Source organism: Typopeltis vanoorti, chromosome 14 (genome assembly GCF_054136105.1).
Source record: "Typopeltis vanoorti isolate ZY-2024b chromosome 14, IOZ_Tvanoo_1.0, whole genome shotgun sequence".
In the NCBI taxonomy this organism is placed as follows: domain Eukaryota; kingdom Metazoa; phylum Arthropoda; class Arachnida; order Uropygi; family Thelyphonidae; genus Typopeltis; species Typopeltis vanoorti.
Window position 1 is genome coordinate 120,307,482 of NC_143562.1, and position 23,701 is coordinate 120,331,182.

General features: G+C 34.1%; 1 protein-coding gene across 1 annotated transcript in view; it reads left to right on the top strand.

Moving 5' to 3' along the window:
• Positions 1-23,218, top strand: part of LOC150099864 (uncharacterized) — a 133,624-nt gene extending 110,406 nt beyond the window's left edge. Inside the window, exons 17-18 of the mRNA XM_090404502.1 lie at positions 5,147-5,268; positions 14,447-23,218. Of these exons, the coding sequence (XP_090260628.1) occupies positions 5,147-5,268; positions 14,447-14,830 (506 nt within the window). The 3' untranslated portion in view covers positions 14,831-23,218. The remainder of the gene's footprint in view (positions 1-5,146; positions 5,269-14,446) is intronic.
• The last annotated feature ends 483 nt before the right edge of the window (positions 23,219-23,701 follow it).

The window sequence follows — 23,701 nt, forward strand, 5'->3', positions numbered from 1 at the left end:
CCCAGACTAGAGACCGCAGATATGAGAGTCCTGAGAAAGATTAGAGGCGTGAACAGATGGCATCAATGGCAATATCATATTAAAAACGAGGATATTAGGAAAGAACTTGGCATTGTCATCATCCTGGAATGCGTCAGCAGAGCTAATCTCATGTGGTACGGTCACTTAAACAGAATCGGCAAGGAAAGATTAGCAAAACAAGTGTTTGTTCTCTACCAGGTTGGCAGGATAACGACCCAGAAGAAGACCAAGATATAGGTGGATTGATACAATACAAAGTGCCTTAGATGATAGAAATATAAGATCTGATAATATTGGAATCTTGAGAAGTAACAGACTGATTTGGAGGAAAATTGTAGATGTGTAGTTAGTAATGATGTATTTTTCATGTAGTACTATTATATCCTGTACACCCCTTGAGGGTACATGGCAGGAATTTGATGATGATGATCAAGTGTGGAATCTACAATCTTCCTGCCTGTGAGGTCAACAATATTACACTTGATGTAGCTAATGTGCTATCACAGGCAAAATCTCCTGCAAGCAACCTGCCCAGCAGAGAATATAAAGCCTTTATACATCTAAGAAATAACAAAAAAAAATAAATAACCCTGAAAGCAGGCAAGGGCAATGCTACTGTCATTTTAAATCATGCAGATTATATTAAAAAAATGACCATCTTTCCTAAAGACCAATCCACACCTACTAAATTATTACTCCACCCACACACACAGATTATAACCATCCATAGACTACTTAAAAATGTTGCTTCCTGGCTGGCAGACATGCCAACAAACTAAAACCCTACAATTTCAGTCCCCCCCCCATATTTATGGAATTCCAAAAATCCATAAAGAGGCTATATCTCTATGCCCAATTGTAGATGGTATAGACTCACCCACCTACAAACTAGCTAAACATTTCACTAGTGTGTAGGTGGGTGATTTCATTTCCCACCAAAATGCCTAAGTGCTTTCCTGTACCACTGGCAATACCTCATCACAAATCAAAACTCAGCCCATTTTAAGTCCAGTATATAAGATCTCACATTCTGCCACACTGACTTAATAGTCAGTTTCAATGCCACCTCCTTATTCACAAATGTCCAACTTAAAGACACTTTGGCACTTACCCAAGCAGAATTTTCTCCTGGTATCTCAGCCCTTTTTCAGTTCACTATGATGAACTCTGTTTTGTTTGGCAAGGAAAAATTCCTCAAACAAATCGAGGATACAGTCATGGGCTCTACCCCCCCACCTTCCCATGGAAACATTTGAAAAGAATGCCCTAAATTCTTCCCTTCATTAAATCTACTGTTTGGCTATGCTATGTGGATTATGTGTTTGCAATTTAGCCACATGGCCGGCAGCACCTTACACATTTTCATTTCCTATTTGAATATCCAAGAATCCAATTCATGACAGAAATAGAAAGTAACAACAGTATGCCCTAAGATATTAAAAAACCACAATCTTGTGACCACCTATAAACCACACAGAAAGCTAGCAGCCCTGATCTGAATCCCCAAAGACCAGTTACAACCTCTGGAGTTTACCAGGTTACCAGGTATCCTGCAGCTGCAACCTTTCTTATTATAGACAAACAGGTAGAACAGCCAACATCTGTATATCAGTGCATCAGGATTATATCTGATTCCACCACTATGGTTGCTCAGGATTAGCACACCATGCCCTGGATACCTGGCACAGGATCCATCAGAAAAGAGCCATCTTACTCCACTGAAGCAAATTCAACTTTTCCTTGAATCAGCTGCATCTCTTGCCAACTATCCCAACCTAAGCAAATATGGTTGTATTAGACTTCCCCTCATATGGGAAACCCTCATATGCAGATAGTCAGCCCAATGATCAAAAACACCCAACCAAGGCAAACAGGTAGCATAATTGTAGGACTTTAGGTCTTCCCATATCTCGTGTTTTCATCTTTGTTACTGAAGCATGCACGTGTTGTATGCACGTGTCTAATTCTTCTGTTTTTGCTATGCTTTATCCCGTGTTAAACGGGGTCGGCGTTCCCATCTTTAATCAAGGGAGTGAGAATCAGGATTTTTGCATGGAGAATTGTGAATGACTGGAATGCATTTCCTGAGTGCATGGCATCTACAGAGAATTTGAATGTGTTTAAGACACAGTATGATGAGCTGTGTGTATGACAAAGGAACCTCCTAGATGAGTTTTTGACTCCACGGAGTCTTGGGATGATAATAATAATATGAATATAGTAAAGTGTGTGTGTGATCTTTCAAGATCAAAATATTTTCCAGAAGATCAAAATATAGCGGTTTCTGTTCCTTTTGGCAGGCAGATGACTTAATTTTCTCACATTCATATGTGTTGCCTTTCCAGTACTGCACTTACTTAAGAGTTGAGATCAGAAGAACATATCTTCACAAAAGTACCATTCTGCCAGATGTTCTAGGAAAATCATACATCACAATGTTAAATAGAAATAAATATATTGTCTCAATGGAGATGTCACTTTTGAACAAAAAAAATTTGAGTAACAGAATTTCATCTGATAGCTTAAATGAAATGAGCTATTTTATGTTAACTTTAACAGTTGTTTTAAGTTTTTCCACTTGGTTAATTTCCAACAATTTTCTCTAATCCACAGTACAGTGGTATCTCGCTAATCCGAACTAATAAAAACCGTGCTCGTTCAGATTAGAGAATTTACCCCCAAGAAACAACAATAACTAGCATTTAAGACAAAAATAATCAGATTCTAATGATACGTCAATTTAATTCTGTAAATAAATGAAGTAACTAATAGAAAAAAAGCTACTGTACTGTAACGTAAAAATTTAGTTTGTATGTACTGTATTGTTGAGGATTCTGATTTAATAAAATTGCATAGTTCAGTACATAATTTAATTTGCGTAAAAAATATCACTTTCTTGTACAGAACACAAAAAAAGTTTCACAAAATAACACAAAAAGTTTTTTTTTTATTTCTTTGTAAAAAAAGTCACTGATTTTCTTTTGCTTCTTGGAATCTAAACTTTTTTCGAATGCTTCTTCTCAGAGCTGCATCAGCAATAAAATTTTATGGAATGGCATATCATTCTGCTTAGCCCATTCTAAACACAAATTAAAACTGTGAACTGCCTCTTCATGTTTTACTTTTTTTTTTTTTTCATCGTCTTCTAATTTATTCTGTAACGTCATATTTATAATTTCATCATCTGATTTGATTTCGAATTCACTTTCAGTTCTACCTGTAATCCATTCCTCAACATCTGTTTGTGAAATATGAATATCTGGATTTATATTTTTAACTAAATTATGCACGTTTTGAATTTCCTCTTTCTGTATATCACCATAAGTTATCTTGGTAAATTCTAGAAGGCCACACTTTTTTCCATGATGCTCGAATTGCTTCAGGTTCGACGGCTTCCCAAACAGCATCAACTGAGAATGTTACATCCTTCAAATTTATATTTTTTATCTATGTGGGAACGTCATAATTTTGGGAAATTTCATTTAAAAGCAGGTCTTTACGCTATTTTAATTTAATGGATTGTATTATGTTCTGATCCATTGGTTGCAATAATGGAGTACAGTTTGGAGGCAAAAACATAACCGTAAACTTTCCATCCTTACTAATCAATTCATCTGCCGGAGGATGTCCAGGACAGTTATCCAAATAATAAAAGTGCTTTCTGTTCCAAATTCTGGGATTTTAAATAAGTTTTAACAGACGGTACGAAATCGTTGTGAAACCTAGCCAACCATCACTTGCTTTGAATTTCTGATCTGGGTAAATTTGTGAATGGAAATGCTTAGCTTTCTGCTTTAAAATGTGTCCGGAGATGGAAGTATGATGACTTCTTTCTTGAAGAAACCATGTGTAAACAGCAGAATCAAGTAAAGAAAAATCACTTGTTTTCAAAGTTTGTCTCTTGCTTGGTCCTTCTTCTGTGGTTGAAACATAAGTTAAAATCCTATCTTTTTTTTTTATTTTATGTCACTGATTGTAGATTTGCCAACATTGTATTTAGTAGCAAGTTGTACGGCTGCTTCACCCCTTTTCCAGACACTGAATTATTTTACACTTATCCGACAATGATAATGTTACGTGTTTTCTTTTATTAGGCTTTGACCTGGTAGCCATTTTAACGAAATAAACTTTAGTGTTAAAAACAGTAAAATAAAAAATGAAGTTAATAAACAATAAAACTGTCACTTTTAAAATTTATCTGAAAAATAAAATCGCTTACTAAAACAACCGATAATCATTCACTGAAAACTTACGAAAACACAAAACAATAAACGACAACTCAGACAACGTTTTTAACCAAAGAAAAACTGAGCGTTATATATAGCCAGGCTTTAGGCTAAGTCGTTGTTGTTGAAGGAACGTAAAGATAAACAAACACTGTGCAATACTGTTGACTAATCAGTTCATTAAGGACAGCGGTGATACATGCCGACAATACGATACGTACTGTACAGTATAAAAAAGCAAACGTGAACGCACAGTAAATCAAAATAGGTCTACAGTATAACCGTACAATCGACAGCATGAAAAAAATACTGTATTGTACTGTAATAATAATAAAATAAATAATAACATTTAAAATAATAATTATTAAATAAAAATAATAGCACATTTATTATTTTATTTATTAATACGTAATAAATAAAACTTTTTTTTTCTTTCAAACTGCAGTTCGGATTACTGGAGGGTTCGGACTAAAGAAGTTTGGATTAGCGAGATACCACTGTATTTTAATAATAAGGTGTGACATCTTTTGGTTACTTGTATATGAAATTATGACTTCTGCATTACTTCAACCTTAGTGTCACCTCTGGGTCTGGCTTCCATTGATGAGGCCTCAATAAAGGTCCACACTGGTCTGGTAGTGACCTTTCCCATAATGCATAGCATTATACATCTCCATAAGGAGATGTGCTTTGCATTAAGGGATACCAAAGCAAGTGATGTGAAGTCATTAGCTTCTATATATGAGTTGTCTCAGTCCTAAAAATACTTCAGGTGCAAACTTTGTTTGCTTACACTTGGATAAAGGATTAAACCAAGTATATAATTTCTTGGTATCTTTAATTTATCATTAACAGTTGTTAGCATAATTGAAAATTTTAATTAAAAATCATTATTTTAGGTGGACCTGGAGCTGCTCATGAAGTAGAAGAATTCATATGGAATGATCACTTTGTGATTCCTGTTATCTCAACTGGTGGTACTGCTGGTGGTCACTTTGGTGTACCTGTGAAAATTTTTGAAGTAAGAATGTAAACTAACAGTTTTTTCTTGCAGTATATAATAGCATAGTGTATTGACGTTGTTACTTATTTTATTAGAAAAAAAATTGTTATATATACCTTTAAATTTCTTATATTCATTCATGTTAATATTAGATTAAATATTGGATTCACATTTTTTTTTTTTAAGTTTTTGTTTTAAGCTATCTCTTCAAGAAATTTAATTTATAAATCATCAGTACCTCTTTTTCATATAAGGGAGAAAAGCTTGAATTTATTTCATCAATACACATAGCCTTGTAAGTTCACTTTAAGCTTCGAAAATTGCATTTAAACTTATTTTGACCATAACCTAACTGTTGGTTTCACTCATCTCACCTCACTTTCGTCATCTACTGTTTCAATGATTCCAAACATTTCTGCATGGGGAAAATTTGGAGAAAAGAACACAACTAGTAATAATAATAGTAAGTACCTGCCTGGATTTCTGTTTAAGATTTTGATTAGTCATTACTATCATGTACAAACATAAGGATATGTAAATTCACATAGAAAAATAAATAATAATTCATATTAATGACTATGTTTTCGACAAAAGGTGTTCATAATGATAGAACAAGAACTAGCTTTCCTTTTTTCTTTGTAAACTGCCCTCTCTGACAATTCAAAATTCATCCAGTTCTTTCATTCTAGAATCTGTGTGACCTTCTTTGGAATCTTTTATGGAACAAAAAAAAAAGTGTCATTGTTCATTTTACCATTTTGAAATTTCCCACAATACTCTGCTAAAACTTTCTGAATGGCAGCTAGTTTTATGTTTAGTGTTGAATGCTACAGTTAACCCTTCCTTCACTGATCACTATTGTCAGAATATAACATCTTATAGTTATTATTTAGTAGTATTTCACTTACTTTTATCATTATCTTGTTAACACTAACTATTTTTGTATTTTTTTAAAGTTTTAATGTAATATGTTAAAACTTGAACAACAACTACTGATATACATTTTCTGTCTAGCTTGAAATTGTGACTGATCATGTTAGCTAGCACTTTTTTTTTTCTTTCATTCTTTGAAACAAGATTCATAGAAAACAGTACAGTATATTAGAAATGGCATGGAAAAAAGCAAGTTAACTTCCAGAAGGGTTATGATTATGGGGAAATGGGAGTTGCTCATCTTGGATATCTGAGAAGGAAACATCAACTTTATTGAATACATATTCCTGTAGTGAAGGGTCATGAAACACTTGTAACAGCAAGAGTCATTCTGCTCAAAAGTCATATAACGATAGGTTCCATCAATGCACTTATCTCTGCAAAATAGGCAAACATGTCAAGAGGGTTCATGGGAGTGTCTGAAATGTCCATTTTGTAAGCAGAGCACATCAAGACAAGTAAACAGGATATTTGAAGGTATGCTTATAAATAAGGTTAAGGAAAACTTTGTGTTTTGAGACTCAATAAGTGCGATGCTGAGTCTAGCTGAAATGTCAAGTCCGAGTCTAAAATATTTACAAAAATGATTTTATTTGAAACTAAAAAAATTTATTTTTTGAAACTGTTTGATCATATATAATTTATCATCATCATCATACGTATCAAGGATTTAGGCCTAGTATGGCCTGTTCCGGCCTTAGAAGTCATCGTTTAAGAGGACGTCCTGGTTTTCTTTTTCCTAATGGCTTGTACTTTAAGGCTTGTTTTGGTAATCTTTCTGTTTTCATTCTTTGAACGTGTTCCATCCATCTATGTTTATATTTTTTACTTTTTTCAATTACTGGTTCTTGGTTTAATTCCTTCATAATATCTTCGTTTCTTTTGTGATCAAATAGGGTATACTTTGGAGTTTTTCTCATAAACTTCATTTCTGCTGTTGTTAATCTTTGTTTGTCTTTTTGTTTTATTGTCCAGATTTTGCTTCCATACTTTTAGCCTGGTTTGTTTTTGAACTAGGTTTGGTTTAAATATAGAGTTAATTACTCCTGTTATTTTTAAATATTTTGCAATTTTTATGTTTATATCTTTTTCATTTTCATAAGTGATCATTCATCCTAGGTAGTTAAATGAATTCACCTGTTCTAAGATCTTGTTATCTAATACTATTTTAGTTCTTGCTGGATCTTGTCCTTTAAAGGCCATAGTTTTTGATTTTTCCGTTGATATTATCATACCATAATCTTTGGATATCTCATTTAGATTTAAAATAGCTTTCTGTAAGTTATCTTCAGAATTTATAATTATTATTTGGTCGTCTGCAAAGAGGAGAGTGTTTAAGTTAACTGTAGGTGAAAGTTTAATTCCTTGATGTAAATTTTTACTCCATTTTATTATTATTTCATTTAAGTAGATATTAAAAAGAGTTGCTGAGAGGGGACATCCCTGTCGGACCGACCCCTTGGTTTATCTCTCTTGTATATGATAGCTCATGATTTAATCTTATTTGTATTTGATTATTTTCATATATACTTGTGACAGCTTTTAGGATATTATTTGGTATTTGTCTTTCTTTTAATATGTTAAGTAATATGTTTCTTTTAACTTTGTCAAATGCTTTTTCAAAGTCAATAAATGCAATATGTGTTTCTAAATTATATTCTCTTCTTTTCTCTATTATTAATTTTAGGCAGAAGGCTGGGTCTATACATGATCGTCCTTTTCTAAATCCATTTTGTACCTCTAGAATAAAGTTTTCGGAATATTTCATTAGTTTGTTATTTAAGATTCTGCTGTATATTTTGTAACATGAATTTAGTATACTGATACCTCTATAGTTTTTAGGGTCATCTCTATTACCTTTCTTAAAGATAGGAATTACAATTGCTTTTTTCCATTCTATTGGGGGGATACCAGTTGAGTAAATTTTATTTAAAAATAATAAGAGTCTTCCTTTGAATCTTGTTCCTGCGTATTTATATAGTTCTGAACCTAGTTTATCTTCTCCAGGTGATTTTCCGTTTCTTGTTTCTTTCAGGCTGATTTCTAATTCTTCTTCAGTTATTTCCTTTTCATTTTCGTTAATTGTTTGCCAGTTGTCTTTTTTAAAATATTTGTCTGTCCACAGGCAACACTGTCCACATTATATAATTTATGTAAGTAAATTTTAATTGGTGAAAATTCAATTTTCACTCTATCACTTTAATCACACTCCATTTTAATTAAATGCCACACAGAAAGCTTTTTGTGGATTAATCTAGGTGATTATACAGATATTTAGATTGTGTTAATCATCTGTGTTTATGTCAATATATTTTTGGAGTTTAATTGAGCAAAGTAAAATGTTTTTATATTTCATTCATAAAAAATGAGTATCAAAAAGTGTCAATAGTTTTTAATTATAGTATTATTTCTGTAGGGTGCTTAAGGGTCAAAGCTGTATAACTGAGAGGAGATCTCCACATAGCCTTTAAAGGAATGCGGAGAACCGACCAGGGCTTCTGACCTAATGTCCAATCCTCACCTTCTCGTGGTGCACCCTGTTGGGTATCTACTTTGACACTGAACGAACGAGGATGGGCTGGCAATTTGGGATTTAGCCGACCAAATTGTATTCTTATTGGTTAAACCAAAATAAAAAATGATGGCACAACATGACAAAATTATATGCCGGTTGGGGCGTCGCCCGGTTAAACAAGGTCCCCGTTGTTTTCGCCAGGGAACCAGAGCGAACAGCGAAAAGTCGGCTACTGGAACAAATCTGAAAACAAACCCCAACTCAACATCACCAGAGTTAAAGATCGGTACTATCAACGTAAGAAGCCTGAATGGCAAAGAAATGGAGCTAGCTGAGGAATTAGATAAGTACCAGATCGACATAATAGGGGTGACTGAAACAAAAAAGACCAAAACTGGTGAGATCTTTCTGAGCAATAAATACAAAATGTTATATTCAGGCAATGACAATCAAGGAAAAGAAGGAGTAGCCATAGTATTCAACACAAAATACGAGGCTAATCTTCTTGAATGGCAGTCAGTCTCAAGTAGAGTAATGTGGGCAAATATGAGAATGGGGAACTGGACAATGAGACTTATTTGTGCCTATGGTCCCAAAGAAGGTTCTACTAAGGTAGAAGTGGAGGAATTTTTTGAGGCTTTAGAAAAAGCAACTGACACAATGAAAAAGGAAAAGTTGGTCCTTGTTGGGGATCTAAATAGCAGAGTAGGAAATGATTGTGAGACATACAAAAATATTTTGGGAAAATTTGGAGAAAAGAGCAAAGCTAATAATAATGGCAAATATCTGTTGGATTTCTGCTCAGGGCATGGACTGGTTATTGCTAATACAATGTTCTGACTTAAAAATGTGCACAAATTTACCTGGAGAGAAGAGGCTAGGAATAAGAAAATCTCATTGACTACGTTATTGTTGATAGTGATGTTTTCTCCCTGGTGCAGGACACCAGAGTGTACAGAGGATTTGAAATTGGAAGTGACCACTATTTAGTCTTGAGCAGGATAAAATTGAATTTCATATTGAAAAGAATAACATGTAAGAAAGTTTTAAAGCGAATAAAAGTTGAGCAGCTCTCAGATGTGAACTGTAGACTAAAATACACAAAGATTATTGAAAAGAAAATGAAAGAGTTTGAGAACAGGAATCAAACCTTGGAGATTCAGTGGCAAACTCTGAAGAAAACATTGATTGATTCTGTCAGAGAGGCATGTGGTGAGGTTGTGTGCAAGGATAAAAAAATCAGAACTCCCTGGTGGACACAGGAAGTTAAAGAGGCAGTGCAGGAAAAGAAGAAAGCATATCAAAAGTTCCTGGCAAATAAGTCAGCTTTTACTCTTACAGAATACAGAGACAAATGTAAGAAAGCTAAGCAGTGTGTAAAACTAGCTAAACAAAAGTCATGGGAGGACTTTGGCAAGAATATAGAAAATAAATATCAAGAAGGTGGCAAAATATTCTGGAGGTTGTTGAAGAAGCTTAGGAATGGAGGAAAGAGCTGTAAAAGGAGTTAGAGATGATAAAGGTGACATGAAAACAGGAGAAAAAGAAATCCTTGAAGTATGGAGTAATTACTTTGAAAAACTGCTAAATGAAACAAGCAGTGATGACAGCACAGTGATAAAAAAAACACTGACCAGGCATGCAGTCAGGAATACATATCCATTTTTGAAGTAGAAAAAGCCATCAAAGGCTTGAAATGTGGAAAGGCAGCAGGAGTAGATGATATTCGACCAGAAATGCTGAAGTATGGTGGTATTAAAGTCTTACAGTGGCTGCACTGCATAGTTCAGAAAGCCTGGACAGAGGGACGAATTCCCGATGATTGAAGTAGAGCTCTCATAGTACCCATATATAAAAAGGGAAATAAAACTGCATGTGAGAATTACAGAGGTATTTCCCTACTGAGTGTTCCTGGCGAGATCTATGCAAGTATACTTGAGAAATGGTTGAGAAGAATTGTGGAAGAAAAGCTTGGTGAAGAACAAGCTGGATTCAGGCCAAATAGAGGCTGTCAGGATCAGATCTTCACTCTACGACAAATAGTCGAGAAAGCATGGGAATATAACAAAGATCTGTATTTAAGTTTTGTCGATTTGTAAAAGGCATATGACAAGGTGCCAAGAGAGAAGCTATTCAATACGCTGCAGTTATATGGTGTCAATGGGGCATTATATCAAGCAATACTTAGTCTTTATTTGAGTTGTAAGTCAGCAGTTAGAATTGAAGGAAGTACAGGAAGATGGTTTAATGTTAAATCTGGTGTGAGACAAGAATGTACATTATCCCCTCTGTTATTCATTATCTTTATGGATCACATTATGAAGGAATGTGGTATTAAACCTGATATCAAAATAGGAGATGTTAATGTCAGCTCTTTGCTTTATGCAGATGATGTTATACTTCTAAATAAATCTGCTACAAGTCTGCAAGATTCTCTAACTAAATTGAATAGCTGTTGTAATAGATATGGTATGAAGGTCAGCAATAAAAAGACAAAGACAATGAAAATAGGCAAAATCATTGAAAATGTCAACTGTGTTGTGAATGGAGAACCTGTGGAACAAGTAAAACATTTCAGCTATTTAGGCATGATTTTTAGCGAAGATGGTAAATTAAATATAGAAATAGACAATAGAATCAGCAAAGCTGGTATGGTGGGAAGTTAATTGAATAAATGCATATGGAATAAGAAAGAAATTAGTCAGAACACTAAATTAGCTATACAAGACAGTGTTCAAACCAGTTTTAACTTATGGATCTGAGAGCTGGGTCAGAAGTAAAACACTTGACCAAAGACTAGAGACCGCAGATATGAGAGTCCTGAGAAAGATTAGAGGCGTGAACAGATAGCATCAATGGCAATATCATATTAAAAATGAGGATATTAGGAAAGAACTTGGCATTGTCAGCATCCAGGAATGCGTTAGCAGAGCTAATCTCAGGTGGTATGGTCACTTAAATAGAATGGGAGAGGAAAGATTAGCAAAACAAGTGTTCTCTGCCAGGTTGGCAGCAAAATGACCCAGAGGAGGAGCAAGATATTGGTGGATTGATACGGTACAAAGTGCCTTAGACAATAGAAATATAAGATCTGATAATGTTGGAGTCTTGACAAGTAGCAGACTGATTTGGAGGAAAATTGTAGATAGGAAGTTAGTAATGATGTAATTTTTTCATGTAGTACTGTCATATCCTGTACACCCCTTGAGGGTACATGGCAGGAATTTGATGATGATGATGATGATATTATTTCTGTTAATAAATCACATTAAATCTTCAATTAAAATTAATAATGAGGATTTTTGAAAGGAACTTGATATTGTTAGCATTCAAGAATGTGTCATTAGAGCTAATGTAAGGTGGCATGGTAAGGTCACTTAAAGAGGAGAGGAAGAATTAGAAAAATAGGTGTTTGATGCCAAAACGGCGAAGACCAAGATCTAGATTGGATTGATTCAGTTAGAAATGCCTTAGAAGAATAAAATATTGGAGTACTGACAAGTAATAAACTAATTTATGCATATCTCTTTGGAAGTAGTAGTGAATGTATGTATGGGGATGATTAGCATACGAATGGAATAGATCAAGATGCGAGTGGGGTAGTTGATATGTGTAGTAAATGGTAATAAAGGTGATTTGGCAGGTGCGGTGGGAAAATCATAGCCAACATATAACTTGGGTAGGACTAGTTATAGACCTAAAAGTGAAATGTTGTGTTTATTTACAAAGGCCAGGAGTATCAGAAACAAAGGAGATGAAATTTTTTCACTGATTGAGTTTATTTTTCCCAAAATAAGTGAAACAAGGTTGAATAAGAATGATATCCTAATAGGATGGGGAAGAAATGGAAGGATACAGTGTTTTTCATGAGGATAGAATGAACAAGAAGGGAGGGAGAGTGCTGCTGATAGCAGGGGAATTATGTCTGTGTAATAGTGGCAATGGTTTTGAGGCAGTGTGGTGTGAGGTGGAGGTTGATAGGAAGAGATATTTAGTTGGATGTTGCTATAATCCTGGGAATGTGGAGGGTGGTGATGAAGAAATATATAAACAACTTTGGTTAGTGAATAAGGAAAGGGTGATTATTATGAGTGCTTTTAATTATGGCAGGATAGATTGATAAAGAGGTAGTATTTGAGAATAAGGAAAATAAATTTCTCGAGTTCATGACAGACAACATATCTTAAGCGGTATGTAAAGGAGAGCATATGATCATGGATCGAGAGTTTTGAATCTGATCATTTCATCAGAGGATGTAATCGTCAGTGCGGTTTTGCACTTCCCTCAAATTGGTGAGAGTGATCACATGGCTTGTGGCTAGCCATTTGAAGACTTCCATGAGAAAGGGATCTATATGGAAGTACAAGGGTGGTGATTATGACAAACTTAGGAGACAGCTTCGAGTTATAGCATGAAATGAGGAGTTGATCAGTAAGGAAATAAATGCTGCTTGGGATTGACAAAGAAATACATAACAGCATCAATGTGTGAAAGTATTCTGAAGGTCAAAAAGCTGAATGAGATAGGTGTACAGTGAATGAACAAAGGGATTAATCATGAAATCCCTTTATTCATTCACTGGAAGAAGAAGAAAGCATTGTGGAAGCAGCACAAGATGAATAATGATAATAATCAGTTGCGTGAAGAGTATAAAGAGCAGACTAGGAGAGTGACTCAACTGGTAAGGACAACAAAAGTGCAGTATGAGCAGAAGTTAGCAAATCATGCTAAGAAAAACCCTTGTGAATTTTTTTGATATGTGGTCAGTAGAAGGAAGGAAGGAAGACATAATCAAGGTGTTCGTTGAGCAGTTCATCAGGGCATTTCCTCCTCAGTGTGAAATCAGAAGCTTATGTGTAGAGAATGAAGTGAGAGAAAACTTGATGTTGAGTGAGCAAGAGGTATATGAGGAGTTAAGTAAGCTAGATTTCAATAAGGCAATAAGACTTGCTGACATACCACCTTGTCTTGAAGGAATGTTCCAGAAAGTTAGCATCAGCCCTGGCCTACCTCTTTCACAAGAGTCTAGCAATAGCACAAGTTCCAAAGGAGTGGAAGGAAGGTCAAATTGTTTCACTTCAGAAAGTGTGATAAGACTAAGGCAACAAATTATAGGCCAATCTCTCCATCTGGAGTTGTACTTAAGGTACTGGAGAGGTTCATGAGATATAGAATACAAAAGGTTGATAACAGTGGTACTCTTTGTGTTTGTCAGCATGAATTTGTTAAAGGAGGCTGTGTTTTACCAACTTATGTCTATAACAAGGCGATAAATATGTATCAGACAAGGGAGATGCAAATACAGTGGTATACTTAACATTTTGCAGAAACTTAATACATTGCCACACTACCAGTTGGTTGCTAAACTGAAGCAGATGGAATTAGATAACAAGCTGGTGAGTTGGATAGGTGAATGGCTATCAGATAGGTTTTCAGCAAGTTGTGTATACAGGGCACTATCTCGAAAGTGGAAAGTCACTTGTTTGGTAGGTAACAATTGGATATAAAGTATATTCTTTGCAGAAGAGATGAGAGACCTTGGAGTGGTGGTGGACTACTTAGCCAATCAGGCAGCCAAATTTATATATATTCATTTTATATATCATGTTAATATTTTTATATTTTATATCATTATTGGCATAAAAAATGTTAATGTTTTTATATTTTATATCATTATTGGCATATTATTGATGTATTTTGTTTAAAAATCTACAAAATAATAACCAGATTCTAAAATACTTGTCATAGATTCCACCTGGTGTCTCTGAAACTGACTGGTTAGTGCTATCTGAAAAGGATGCATCACCTGAGGAAGTAGCTAAGGCAGTTGTGAACATAATGGTCAGTGTAAAGAGAGCTATTGCTTCAAACACAAACACTCAAGTGAGAAGCAAAGTAAAAAATAAAAAGAAGTCAAAATCCAAGAAAGTTAAGAACAAAGAACAGGATGAAAAGGAGGATGTAGAAGTAGAGACAGAAGTAAATTCACCTCCAACCGCTTCATCGAAACAAAGCACTAGTTATCAAATAATGAACATTGAAAGGCTACCATCCATGCCATCAAGTGATAACGCTGAACTACCAAGAATAAAATGGTGGCGTAGGATATTTAAATTATTTCCAAAGAAATGATTATATTTAAATTGTCTTCATTCAGTTTTTATATATGGAAGTTATGCTTTTTTATAGAATGGAAAAAAAAATTGTAAAACAACATTTTGGGAAAAAAAAAAACAGCTCTTTTTTTTGTTGTGCTATATTATCTGTTACCAATATTTGGTATTTATTTCAGATTTATTACAACTGACAATTGCTACTTTTATTTGTATACTAGCTGACAGGGTTATGATATTTTGGACTGGCATGGCAATTCATTACCAATAAATTTCAGATGGACCTGACTTGCATGAGTTACGTTCTGCAAACTTTTACATAACACAAATTTTGCATAAGTTACGTTTAACCCTCCTGTCCCACTCGTTAATCACACACTATTGATTATGTGTTTACAGAATTACATCAACATGTTTTAAAGATAATTTCTGTTAGTTACATTCACAGGATGCATACACTTGCAATTTAGATTTCGATATGTAATTATTAAAGCAGAGTAACAGGATACAGGTATAAATGGTATGACAGAAAAAAAAAAACTAATTTGGCCATTCAACTTTCCATGACAACTGACAATTCTGCCATGTTATACATAGCATCAGAATGTTGTGTGTGTGTGTGTATATATATAAATAAGGTATGAGACCAAGATGGTGTCATGTGGCTGTTGAGCTTTGTCCACCTTTGTTTCTTAAAATTTCATCTCTTGATCCATTTTGGTGCATTTACAGTAAGTTCACTTTTTCCACTTATTTTGCTTTTAGCATGAATCATGTCATGATTGTACTCTATCACTGCATATGCAATCGCTGAAAATTATTAAAGTATATGAATACATATACTCAGCATGCTGTGTTTATTAGTAAACAAAGCAAGGTCGAAAAAAGCACACGGGTGCACCAAATATGTGGTTTATAAGAATGTAAGCACATTGAGTAAAATTTTATAACTCAAATTTTTCCATAGCCCTTTCAGGATGATTTGCATACACTTGAATTTACATAAGTCAGAGTCTGTCTGTGCTATGTCATTCTAATTGAATGTTTAAATTAACTTATAAGTTGTCAAAAAAAATTACATTTACTTTAATAAATTTAGTCATTTATTAATGATAAATTTGTTATATAGGCTGTACTAGTTCACAAATCTTGATATCCATCTTGGATAGCGTATATTTACACTACTGGGATTGACTACTGGATATAGATGTTTTTAGGTATCTTATACATGGCCACATTCCTTGCAGATATATTTTTTTAATTGAAATTTCATGATAAAATAAGTATTCTTCTTTACCAATAAGAATTTCTTTCCACTTCTCTCCACCTTTTCCATGGTCTCTTCTACTGAAATTTCATTTCATATATTCTTGGTATTCTTTCTGAATTCATTTTCATTTGATGTCCAAACCACTTCAAGCAAGAGTTCATAAGCATTTCTTCATCACTTTTTAGTCCTAATATCCACATTTTTTATTCTATCCTTCCTTGTTTTTGTCATTTCCATTGCTTGTTCTACTCATGTCTCTTTTTGTTAGTCTCCATGTCTCTGCTGCACAAGTCAAAATAGGCAAAAAGTAACTTTTGTTAATCAGAAGCTTGCATTTAAGTGGGACCTCACTCTCCCAACATAGACTACTTACATTATTTAAAAAAGTTCGACCTAGTGAAATCCTCCTCGTTTATTTTCTGATATATCGTGACAAAGTATACTTCCCAGATATTTGAAATTTTCACTACTCATCAAATCTTACCCATTGAATCTAACACCATTAACATTTACATTTCCACTATAATTTAAAACCATGCTCACTCTTCTTGCTATTAATATGTAACAGAGTTCTGTGTCACACTGTTCCATTTTATCATGCTGTTCTAGTTTCTTTTGTAATTCTTCTTATGAATGTGCCCAAATTATCACATCATCTGCAAACACAGCTGTTTCTCTGAACAACAATGGAGATAAGACTTGTCTTGCTCATTTATTCATTATGCCATGTTCAAAGTCATTCAAATCATTTTCATTTTAATCATATTTTATTTTTAATTATGGTTTTAATTATATTTTCTTACCTGATTTCTCTCAAGTTTATTCTGATAATTGCCTTTTATTTATTCTATATGTTAGATGTTTTATTTTTTTATGACAGATGTTCTGATATGGGAAGTTCATATACTTGAATTGTCATACTGAATTGTTACCCTTTGTCCTTGAAAATCTGGAATAAATTTCTATAGGTCCATGGTTATCTGGTCCTCAATATGGGCCTGACTTGGAGTTAAAAAAAAAAAAAAAAAAAAAAAAAAAAAAAAAAAAAGTGGGGGAAGGGGTATTTATCACCTATTGTGCATCTAAGCCATTTGATCAAAAGGGACACATAATTATGTTAGTTATTAATTGGTTTGCTAGATAGGTGTCTAGATATTGCATATTTCAATGTGCATCTTTGGATTGCCAATTCCCAAAGTATCTGCTCTTATGTAATATTGTTCTGAGCCCATGGTAAATACATATGAAATCACAATTTTTTGAAAAGTTTCTTTCTTTTCAAGAATTCTAATTCGTAAAATAAACACAATTCTGGCAAACGTCAAAACTCCTGTGGAGTTGTAGAATACTATAAACCAATAACCTTGTTCATTGTTGGTTTATACTTTAAGTACAATTTTGATTTATTGCCTTCTATTCATATTACAAAGTTCCCCAGATGAGTATCAGTTTTTTATTAGAAAAAAATTTTTTTCTTTAATTCCATTACCAAGCTTGGATTTTGTCATTGAATCATAAACTTAACCTCAAAATGCACTTCAGTAGCTTTTTATTTTTTCAAAAACTCATCCACTATTGTTGCAGAAATTTCACTTTTTAAATTACAACATTACTTCTTATAGTAATCTCACATATAAAAGGTTACAGAAACTCATAGCATATTATTATCATGTATAAATTAGCAATTGGGATCAAAGAAGGAATTCGTTGAATGTGATTAACTGTGTGTTGTAATTCCTGGGAATACAGGAAAAGTTGTATTGTAGAATTGAATTTGGAGAGGGTGAAGGATTGGATAGGGGTTGTTTGGAATTCTGGCCAAAACTAAGGCCACTGAGGCCAGAAGCGGAGCAAGATCAGGAAAGAAATGCTTGATTTGATGAATGTGAAGTTGAACCATTTATTGGATAGCAACCAAATGCTGTTTGTTTTTAAGGGAAGTTGAGAGGTGATGCCCATGAAAAGATCTTTTAAAAATCATAAAGCTGAAACATAAAGAGGAATGCAATCTGTTAATAAAAGAGGATAGTTAAATAGTTGAACTTCCTTTCTTTTTTGAACAGAATGAAGGATTTTGGTGGCCTGTCTCTCATGTGAGTAGAGAATTCCAAAAGAGGAATGAATTATGATTTATAACTTGGTAAATAACTTCAGAAGCTAAGTAATGTCTGGAGATGAATAGATATTTATAGGTGGTATTATAATTGTTCCACCCTCCATGCTATCTGGAGGTAGAAGAAATTATAAATGTCATCATCATCAAATTCCTGACACATAATATCCTGTACATCCCTCAAGGAATGTACAGGATATTATGATAGTACCACATGAAAAACACATAACTTCCTATCAACAATTTTCTGCCAAATCAATCTGCTCTCTGTCAAAACTCCAACATTATCAGATCTTATATTTCTGTCTTCTATACTGTATCAATCCACCTACATCTTGGTCTTCCTCTGCATCTTTTCCTGCCTTCCTTGCAGAGAACACTTGTTTTGCTAATCTTTCCCCTTGCATTCTGTTTAAGTGACCATACCACCTGAGATTAGCTTTGCTAACACATTCCTGGATGCTAACAATGTCAAGTTCTTGCCTAATATCCTCATTTTTATTGCCATTGATGCCATCTGTTCATGCCCCTAATATTTCTCAGAACTCTCATTATCTGTGGTCTATAGTCTTAGGCCAAGTATTTTATTTCTAACCCAGCTCTCAGATCCATTAGTTAAAATTGGTTTGAACACTGTCTTGTTGTTGTCTGAGCAATTCAGGTATAGACTTTTTATGTCCTGTTCCTGAACACTGTCTTGTATACAGCTAATTTAGTGTTTTGACTAATTTCTCTCTTATTCCATATAAGTTTATTCAGTTGACTTCCTACCACACTAGCTTTATTGATTCTGTTATCTATTTCCATATTTAATTTACCATCTTCACTAAAAATTGTGCCTTAAGTAGCTGAAATATTTTACTTGTTCTATAGGTTCTTCATTCACAATGCAGTTGATATTTTCAATGTTTCTGCCTATTTTCATTGTCTTTGTCTTCTTATTGCTGATTTTCCTACAAAATTTATTACAACAGCTATTCAATTTAGTCAGGGAATCTTTCAGACTTGTACTACATTTATTTAAAAGTATAACATCATCTGCATAAAGTAAAAAACTGAGATTAACATCTCCAATTTTGATATCAGGTTTAATAATGCTCTCCTTCGTAATGTGATTCATATATAATTAATGAATAACAGAGGAGATAATGTACATCCTTGTCTGACACCAGATTTAACGTTAAACCATCTTCCTGTACTTCCTTCAATTCTAACTGCTGACTTACAACTCAAAGATTAAGTATTGTTTGATATAATGCCACCATATAACTGAAGAGTTTTGAATAACTTTTCTCTTGGCACCTTGTCATATGCCTTTTGCAGGTGTACAAAACTTAAATACAGATCTTTGTTATATTCCCATGCTTTCTCGACTATCTGTCGTAAAGTGAAGATCTGATCCTGACAGCCTCTATTTGGCCTGAATCTAGCTTGTTCTTCAACCAAGCTTACCTTCCACAATCCTTCTCAACTGTTTCTCAAGTATACTTGCATAAATATTACCAGGAACACTCAGTAGGGAAATACCTCTGTAATTCTCATATTCAGTTTTATTTCCCTTTTTATATATATGGGTACTTTGAGAGCTCTACTCCAATCATCTGGAATTCGTCCCACTGTCCAGACCTTCTGAACTATGCAGTGCTGCCACTGCAAGACTTTTATACCTCCATACTTGAGCATTTCTGGTTGAATATCATCTACTCTTGCTGCTTTTCCACATTTCAGGCTTTTGATGGCTTTTTCTACTTCAAGTATGGATATGTATTCCTGACTGCATGCTGTTGCATGTTTTTTTTTTACCACTATACTGTCACTGTTTGTTTCATTTAGCAGTTTTTCAAAGTAATCTCTCCATACACTAAGGATATTTTTTCCTCGGGTTTTCATGGCATCTCTGATTCCTTTTACAGCATTCCTTCCTTTATTTCTGAGCTTTTTCAACAGCTTTCAGAATATTTTGCTATCTTCCTGATATTTATTTTCTATGTTCTTATCAAAGTCTTCCCATGACTTTTGTTTAGCTAGTTTTATACAGTGTTTTGCTTTCTACATTTGTCTCTGTATTCTCTAAGCACAGAAGCTGACTTATTCGCCAGGAACTTTCGATATACTTTCTTCTTTTCCTTCACTGACTCTTTAACTTCCTGTGTCCACCATGGAGTTTTGAAGTTTCTATTCTTGCTGACAGCATCACCACATGCCTCTGGCTGAATCGATCAATGTTTTCTTCAGGACTTGCCACTGAATCTCCAAGGTTTGGTTCCTGTTCTCAAACTCTTTTTTTCTTCAATAATGTTTTGTATTTTAGTCTACAATTCATATCTGAGAGCTTCTCAACTTATATTTGCTTTAAAAACTTTCTTGCATGTTCTTCTTTTCAATATGAAATTCAATTTTATCCTGCTCAAGACTAAATGGTGATCACTTCCAATTTCAGATCCTCTGTATACTATCAACAATAACAGTCAATGAGACTTTTCTTATTCCTTGCCTCTTCTCTCCATGTGAATTTGTGTACATTTTTATGTTGGAAATATTGTGTTAGTAATCACCAGTCTGTGTCCTGAGCAGAAATCCAACAGGTATTTGCCATTATTATTAGCTTTGCTCTTTTCTCCAAATTTTCCCAAAATATTTCTGTATGTCTGACAATCATTTCCTACTCTGTTATTTATATCTCTAACATGGACCAACTTTTCCTTTTTCATTGTGTCAGTTGCTTTCTTTAAAGCCTCAGAAAATTCCTCCACTTCTACCTTAGTAGAACCTTCTGTGATGGGACCATAGGCTCAAATACGTCTCATTGTCCAGTTCCTCATTCTGATATTTGCCCACATCACTCTACTTCATATTGCCTACCATTCCTCGTATTTAGTGTTGAATACTCTAGTTACTTCTTTTCCCTGATTGTTATTGCCTGAATATAACATCTTGTATTTATTGCTTAGAAAGATTTCACCAGTTTTTGTTTTAATCACCCCTATTATGCCGATCTGGTACTTATCCGATTGTTCCACTAGTTGAATTTCTTTGCCATTCAGGCTTCTTATGTTGATAGTACTGATATTGAGCTCTGGTGATGTTGAGTTGAGATGTGTTTTAGGATTTGTTCCAGTAGCTGACTTTTCGCTGGTTCCCTGGCAAAAACAGCGGGGGTCTTGTTTAAGTTGTTTAATTTCATGCTGGCGACACTCCAGCCAGCATGAAATTCTGTCATGTTGTACCATCATTTTAAATTGTAGCTTAAGTCAATAAAAATACAATTTTTCGGCCAAATTTCAAATTGCCAGCTCGTCTTCATTCATTCAGTATCCAGGTAGATACCTAACAGGATGCACCACGAGAAGGTGAGGATTGGATTAGGCCAAAAGCACTGGTTGTTCTCTGCATTCCTTTGAAGGCTATGTGGAGGTTTCCTCTAAGTTATATAGCTTTGACCCTTAAGCACTCCAGTTATAAATGTTTATGGATCAAAAGGCATGAGATTATTGTTCACCTTAGATATCTGAATTTATAATAAATAGAGAAAGAACTTTTCAGCTACAGGTGAGTTGGCCAATCTCGTGTCACAGTTTCCCATTTTGGATTTCACCTTCGCTTTAAAGCAGACAGATGACTGGAGAACACATGTTGCTGACAGGCACAGTATATGTGGCTCATGGTCTTAGTTGTCATTCATGATAATATACATCCATCAAGCCAAAAAGTAGAAAAGTAAAGTTCAGGAAAATCCTAAATGATTACAAGAAGTAGAAATGAATCCCTAAGGTGTTGCTGATTCCATAAAAGTGGGTTAATAATAACTCCATAGGAGATCTCATTCATCAAAGAAACATATCTAGCATATCAAACCTTAAAATCATTCATATGCCTATCAATCACAATACAATCTGACTACATGTCAAAAATTTCTCCCATCCCTTTACATAACTTCCTGGATTGTCTCCTTGTTCTTACCTTACACCATCTGCCCTACTTATAATATCGTATTAATCCTGGAAAATCCCTCACTAACTTAAATGCTTCTGTCATTATCTTGTTATGTGCCTATCAACAAAATACTGCAATTTACATTTCCTCTGGCTCTCCCTATAACCAGTGTACCAGAGTTCTGAGATTGCCTTAGTCACTAGTCTGTAGACTCTTCATCACAATGGAAACTAAGTGGCCAAATTTCATCTTTCTTTGTGTGGAATTATTTAAAAAGAACACAAAAAAAACATGGTATATCTCATTCACGAAACATTAAAAGCCTTGAAATCTGTTTTTTCGATAAATGTTAGCAATGCAATAATAAAAGTGTAGGAAATGTAAAATGCAAAAAAAAAAAAAAGTACAAAGTTAGAGGCCGGTTAGTAATGTAACTAATTGTGCATCACAAAAGACAATTTATTCTCAGCTCCCAATCAGTGCAGTAAAGAATATATAATACTATCTGTGGTGTGCTGCATTGGTAATACTATCTATGCTATGAAATGCAAGTAGGAATGTGAAATTAATTCAAATCATGAACCTTTTGATTCATGTCATTAAAATATTTAATTAATTTATGTGTAAATTTTTTATAGTTTATGTTGGGGGTGTTTTGCTATTCCGATATTTTTCATTATTTAAGTTATTGTTGTCACTATCTGCATTTATGTGCTGAACATTATCACCATACTTAAATCTTGAATTGTGATAACTTATTCAACTGTTTGCAATTGTAGTTTATTTATTTTTAGTCCAAGCAATAATATTTGAACCAAAGAGCAATTAAATATGCAATAATTATGAGAATGCATCTTAACTGTGTGCATTAATTCCTACATTATAGTGTTCAACTTGTTTTTATTTAATTTGAAAATTGTATAAATAATATATCTGTACAGAATTTCATTCATACTTTCTAGCAGTTGTATATTAAAAATGTAAATAGTATAAATTGTTAGTATGAAAGTGATAAATTATTTTTTCAACATTGTTTTTTATATTTTCTCTTGTATAAATTTTTATTTTAAATAAACTATTTAATATAATCATTTGCATTTCTTATGCGTTTTTCACCTTGCAAAACTGTAATTGTGGGAAGATGAAAACTTTACTCATGCACTAGTGGCATATAGCATTTTCCTAACCACAGGTTGCGATTTTAAGGATAGAATGTTGTAAATTCTTCTTCTCCCTTCTGTGTGTTAGGCCTACTGGCCTGTTACAGTGCTATCTTATAAGTTGTACCCATCCCGAGGATTAGGTGACTAGCCCTATACCTACTGGTATATTTTATGGCTGTAGCTACCTATGTTCATGGGGCCAGTTTGCCTGCTTGCTGGAGGAAGTACCCCAGATAAACTTAAGAAAAACCCTGCTGTCCATGCCCCAAACCAGCTAACTTGGCTATGTCTGAGAAAGATCCTTAAGCCCTCACATTGGTGACTTTGGAATCGAACCCAGGACACTCCTTTCCCAGGCATGTGGTTGCAAAGCGCATAGCCGCTAGGCTAACCACACAGACAATAATTAAC